Below are 6743 nucleotides of genomic sequence, written 5' to 3' on the forward strand. Positions count from 1 at the left end.
AATCAGGTTTTAGACCGTACCATAGTACTGAGACTGCTCTCATTAGAGTTACTAATGACCTGCTTCTATCATCGGACTGTGGTTTTATCTCGTTATTAGTGCTATTAGATCTTAGCGCAGCATTCAATACTATCGATCACCACATTCTCTTGGATAGACTAGAAAACTAAGTTGGCATTAGAGGAAGCGCCTTAGCATGGTTTAAATCATATCTATCTGACCGCTATGATGAGGTATCATATCGCTCACAAGTGAAATATGGAGTTCCTCAAGGCTCAGTGCTAGGACCGTTATTTTTCAACCTATACATGTTACCTCTGGGAGATATTATCAGGAGACATGGTGTTAGCTTTCACTGCTATGCTGATGATACTCAGCTCTATATTTCAGCGCAGCCTGGTGATACACCAAACTGAGAAACTAACAGAATGCATAGTCGATATAAAAAACTGGATGATGAGTAACTTCTTAATGCTAAATTCTGAAAAAACAGAGGTGCTAATAATTGGACCTAAAAACCCCACATATAATAATCTAGAACACAGTCTAAGACTTGATGGCTGCTCTGTTAATTCTTCATCATCAGTTAGGAACCTAGGTGTGCTGTTTGACAGCAATCTTTCCTTCGAAAACCATGTTTCTAGCATCTGTAAAACTGCATTTTTCCATCTTAAAATATATCTAAATTACGACCTATGCTTTCAACCTCTAATGCAGAAATATTAATTCATGCGTTTATGACCTCGAGGTTTGATTATAGTAATGCTTTATTGAGTGGTTGTTCTGCACGCTTGATAAACAAACTTCAGCTAGTCCAAAACGCTGTAGCTAGAGTCCTTACTAGAACTAGGAAGTATGATCATATTAGCCCGGGTTCTGTCAACACTGCACTGGCTCCCTATCAAACATCGGATAGAATTTAAAATCTTATTATTACCTATAAAGCCCTGAATGGTTTAGCTCCTCAATACTTGAGCGAGCTCTTATCACATTATAGTCCTGCCCGTCCGCTGCGTTCTCAAAACTCTGGCCATTTGATAATACCTAAAATATCAAAATCGACTGCGGCCGGCAGATGCTTTTCCTATCTAGCACCTAAACTCTGGAACAATCTCCCTAACGCTGTTCGGGAAGCAGACACACTCTGCCAGTTTAAATCTAGATTAAAAATCTAGATCTTTTTAACTTAGCCTACACATAACACACCAACACACTTATATTATTTAAATCAGTTAAAGGATTTTTAGGCTGCATTAATTAGATTCACTGGATCCGGGAACATTACTCCTAAAACACGATGTACTTGTGACATCGTAAAAAGAATGGCATGTATGCTAATATTAGTCTTGTTTCTTTCTTAATCTGTTTCACAGTTTGTATCCAGAGTAGATGGTGTATCAGCACCCAGAGATTATGTTCATCAGAGACCAGAAAACCTAGATGCGCCCGTGGACAGATCACCAGACCCTGATGCACACACACACACACACACACACTCACTCACTCTCTCTCTAAGTCATTTACACTATCTGACAAAGCTGTGTTTAAAATTGAACTGGCTCCAACTGGTTTCTCCCATGTTTTTTTCTTCATTCTGTATGGATGGGGTTTTGGTCCCTTGCCGCTATCGCCTCTGGCTTGCTTTGTTGGGGACACTTAACTTCTAGCAACTATTGTCGAATTGATTACAGAGACCGTCTCTTCATTTAATAACAAATTGTTCACTCTCGTTATTATACTTCTCCCATGTGTTCTGAGTGACCTACTTTCTATTAATTGTCTAATTGTCTTCAGCTGTGTCTTGTTAATTTAGTCAGTTCCTGTGTGTATTTAAGTTCCAGTTTTCTTCTGTTTAATCGTCACTTCTCGTCCTTAAAGCGGTTTCCTCTAAACGTACCAGCACTTTACGTCTAATAAACACTTTCATGTTCGATTCATGTCTACCAGAAATCTCAAAGATCATTTAGGTTCTTCTTATCAAAGGTGTCTGTGGTCCTGGTTACATCTCGTGTTAAGATGTGTTTTGGTCAATCACAGTTTTTTTTTAAAGTTGAATGCTTTCGACCACATGAGTGTCTACTCTATGAGCGCGATCCAGTCTACTTCTGGGAATAGTTGAACGTGGACAAACTTAACCCATTCACAGCTGTATTTAGCTTTTTTCTACTTCAGACCAATGAAAAGGCACCTTAATAACAGGTTACTGCAATCCAGAAATGCATTTTGATTCTTTGTGTGATATTTTTAAATTCAACTTTTGACTGCAATGCGGTGGACAATGGATAATTTTTAAGATGTTAATTAAAATGTTATTTTCTTCTGCCACTAAAGCCACAAGAGCATTTTTACAATCAGTAGTGATAGACATAAAATGTCAATGAAGTTAGAAAAGGAAACAGGATTCAGAGATCTGTTGAAGTCTGTTAATAAAGTGGATTGTGAGCTCATTCAAACTGTTCAGAAGTCTATAGCAGGGTGATATAGATATGGGTGATTTTTCCATCAGTCCGTAGTAGAATATGAATCTGAATATGAAATATGAATCTGTGACCACGAGATCCTGAACGACTCCTAATAAATAAATAACTGAAGAGTAAGAGAATAAAATTTGGATATCCTAGTTAGAAAGTGAAATAAATGATTGATAAATGTCTCAGTATAAATGGTCACTCTCTTAAAGCCACAGGTGTCTAAGAAAAGCAAGAACTTGGAAAACTTTTACACTTGGAAAAACCTTTACAATGTTTTTTCTTCAGCAAGCACCTCACAACTTTTCTTTAGGCAATGTCAAATCTAGTGAGTGTTATATAATTATATTACATTGCATTAATAAGTATATTTCTTCCATAGAACATCATATAAATAAATCTGTGAAGTGTTTGATTCAGTGAGTTTGTGTTGTTTGTGATCCTCTCATCATCAGCTGCAGTATCTCTCAGCTGTATCAGTGCAGTCACTGTGACTCTGACTCACAGCTTTTTGTACGACTCTTTATCACTGTGTGAACACCCAGCTATTACTGATATAGTTTATAGCCATACAGTAATAATCTCCTGTATCTTCAGTCTGGACGTCTCTGATAGTCAGAGAAAAATCACTTCCATAGCTTGATCCACTTCCACTGAATCTAGATGGAGTTCCTGACTGGAGTCTGTTTATGTCATGAATCAGGAGTTTAGGAGCTTCTCCAGGTTTCTGCTGATACCAAGACACACAGTCACTACAGCCAGAAATAAGACTCTGACTGGTTTTACAGCTGATCGTAACAGTTTCTCCTTGTTTGATGGATTTTATTTCTGGATTCTGAGTCACTGTTACTTGTCCCCAGATCTCTGAAATAAAACATTCAGTGGTTATTGGACTGTTTCATAAGATGTGTGTAATGATATTTAGTGCAGTATTTAGTCAAATATTTACCCTGAATACAGAGAGTCAGAGTCCAGATGAGGATGAGGATGTTGTTCATTGTAGTAGTTGAGTCTTGTGTGATGATGAAGATTGTGTTGTGTTCTGCTCTCAGTCATGAAGTGTTAAACTCACAGCACTATAAACACTCTCATGTAAAGTGTCTCTATGTAAATGATCTTCAGACACAGAACGGCTGTCAGTCTCAGACCGCAGATGAATTCATTATCATCACGTTATTCATATATTCTATAGACTTATTTTGTATGTAAATATTCTCGTTCTCATGGAGCAGGAGTGTCTCTCTCTGTTTTTATCTACATTATAAAAAAGGCTTCATTTTAACATGTACAATTTTCAGATGTTAGATCGGGACCTGAGTTTCATTTTTGAGAGGGGACATTTTCTAAAATATGCCATTAAATGTTTGATCCGCTGTGTATTTTTGTTTTTACAATGGAGAGATTGTTGAGCGTGTATGAGTACAGTCTCTGAAGAAAACACGAGTGTGTAATGTTTAAAAGACTTATAGCTAATTATAACTTTTAGTGACGATGCAGAGTTTTCTAATGATTTTGTTATTAAAGAAATTTTAACTGTACCTGACCTTAATCATTATAACTATTTTATGTAATGCCGGACTGTCAGGATCCTTTCCTGACCGTCATGTGTGTCCTGTCTTTGTTTAATGTTTCTTTCTTTGTGTTTGTCATGTGCTTCTCTTCTTCTGTCTCCTTGTTTCCTGTTACCACAGACTCTTGTTTAGTCCTCGTTTGTCTTAGTCTTGTCTTCTGTTCCTCGTATGTTCTCTGTACTTTTATATTGTCCTTGTCTTCTCTCTTGTGTTGTTAGTTTGATAACTCTATCTGTTGTGTTAACGTCAGTGTTTGCTACTGTGTCTCCTCAATCTCAGAGTCTTTGATTATTCCCTGTCTGAGTTGTTTTTGTTTTCTTGGTTTTTGTCAGTCACCTGTCCTGTCCTGTCCTGTTCTGTCCTGTCCTGTCCTGTCCTGTCCAGCTGGCTGTGGACTGGCTTCACCTCAATACTATCAGAGCTCTGGTCATTATCTTCTCAGTGTCTTCACCTCTCTGGTCAACCGTCATCTGGGGCTGGACTCAGTCTCCTCTCAGCCTGACTACTGTCTGGACTGTGTTCACTTCTCTCATCTAGTCTACCTGTTTCTTAAATAAAGCTGTTGACACTCACCGTGTTTTTGAGTCCTCTCTTCAGATCCCTGACACGTCATTAGCTTGAGTTCAGTTTATGAGAGCAGCTTCTAATTCTCCATTAACACACAAGTATGAAGAAAACAACACACATATTAAGAACTGTTTTGTTTGTCCTGAAGCTTATTGTTAGTCGGATATTAAACTCAATCACACACCGTTTAAACCAGTCTTAAGTTGCTGAAGAATATCTGTAACAACAAACACATTGCATTGGTCAAAATGAATGATGTTTCTTTTATTCCTAAAATCATTAAGTAAAGATCATGTTCCATGAAGACATTTGGTAAACTTACATTTTGATTAGTAATATGCATAGCTAAGAACTTAATATGGATAACTTTAAAGGTGATTTTTTTAACCAGTGAATCTTGGTTTTTAGAGTCTGAGGGTCATTTAGGTGTTTTTTAATTCCAGGTGTGTTTTCATGCATCTTCACCGAAGAGATGATTGAGTTTGGTCACACCACCATAAAGTCCAGATCAGTGAAGTGTCTCTGTGATGTTTGTTCTTCTGTAGGTTTCTCTCATCTTGTATGATCATGGAGCTCAACTCAAGTGACCATCAGGTTCTCGGTCATCAGTCTAGACAAGGCCTTTCTCCATTAATTGCTCAGTTTGTCCAGAAGATCAGTTGTAGGAGAAGTCCTGTTTGTTACAAACGTCTTTCATTAAGAGAGACCACGTGCTTCTATGAATCTTCAAAGCTGCAGATTTTGTTTTGTACAATTCTCCAGATCTGTGTCTCGATACAATGCAGTCTCTGTGGTCTACGGACACTTTCTTGTACTTCATGGCTGGGTTCTGCTCTGACATACACTGTTAACCGTGGGACCTTTCAGAAGCATGTCAAGTCAAGGTGTAGAAACATCTCAAAGATGATCAGTGGAAACAAAATGAACCTCTACATAGTACATAGTAATGTCTTTCTACTTTAAGGACATTGACAAGAATATAGTGGAGTGAAAAGTATGATATTTGTCTTTTGTAAAGTTAATGTTATAAGTTTCAGAAAATAAAACAAAAGTACAAATTAAAAAACTAATGTAAATGTACTTTGTTGCTGTCTAACTCTGCTCCTAATACGTCTCCTGCACATTGACTAAGATCTTTTTGCCTGATGTTTCACAACTATATCATATAAATGAATCCGCTCTGAAGTCTTTGATTCAGTGAGTTTGTGTTGTTTGTGATCCTCTCATCATCAGCTGCAGTATCTCTCAGCTGTATCAGTGCAGTCACTGTGACTCTGACTCACAGCTTTTTGTACGACTCTTTATCACTGTGTGAACACATATTTACTGTTTGGGTAGTGAAAACTCTGACAGTAATAATCTCCTGTATCTTCAGTCTGGACTCCTCTGATGGTCAGAGAGAAATCACTGTCAGATCCACTTCCACTGAATCTAGATGGAGTTCCTGACTGGAGGCTGTTAACTCTATATATCAGGAGTTTAGGAGCTTCTCCAGGTTTCTGTAAGTACCAGTGTAAGTAGTCACCACCATACACTCTGCTGCTGGTTTTACAGTTTATTGTGACGTCTTGTCCTCGAGTTGTTGTTATTAATGATGGACTCTGAGTTACAGTGATCTGTCCTCTACACTCTGAAAGAGAAAACAAAAATAACATTTAAATATTTGATGTACATTTCACATTTCAAAGAATGAATAATAATCATCAACTTTTATCAAACAAACCTTGAGCAAACAGCGTGAGAGTCCAGATGAGGATGAGGATGTTGTTCATTGTAGTAGTTGAGTCTTGTGTGATGATGAAGATTGTGTTGTGTTCTGCTCTCAGTCATGAAGTGTTAAACTCACAGCACTATAAACACTCTCAGAGCACTGAAGCATGTCTGATGATGTAAAGAAGTGGGCGGGGTTTAGCTTGATCTCTGCTAATTAAGTAACTGATAAATCAGTATAAATGATTAGTTTGTTATTTTAATTGCAATATATGTTTAAAAAAAGAAGAAAAAAAAGACTTTTTAGAGAATTTAGAATGTTATGATTTTTAGATTTTTCCAACATTATCATCAACAGCAGAAACAACATTTAAATATTTATGGTTTTTCAATGTTTGAATAAACAGACAATATTGATTCAAAGATT

At 37.2% G+C, this 6743-nt stretch overlaps 2 gene segments (V, D, J or C); both read right to left on the minus strand.

The window, feature by feature from the left end:
• Positions 1 to 2994: 2994 nt before the first annotated feature.
• Positions 2995 to 3572, minus strand: LOC122331290. The segment is given in 2 exon segments: positions 2995 to 3332; positions 3418 to 3572. Coding segments are annotated over 2 exon segments (387 nt in total).
• Positions 3573 to 5910: 2338 nt separating this feature from the next.
• On the minus strand, positions 5911 to 6420 carry LOC122330425. The segment is given in 2 exon segments: positions 5911 to 6236; positions 6330 to 6420. Coding segments are annotated over 2 exon segments (375 nt in total).
• Between the last annotated feature and the right edge of the window lie 323 nt (positions 6421 to 6743).

The sequence above is a fragment of the Puntigrus tetrazona genome, chromosome 25 (assembly GCF_018831695.1).
Source record: "Puntigrus tetrazona isolate hp1 chromosome 25, ASM1883169v1, whole genome shotgun sequence".
Taxonomy (NCBI): Eukaryota; Metazoa; Chordata; class Actinopteri; order Cypriniformes; family Cyprinidae; genus Puntigrus; species Puntigrus tetrazona.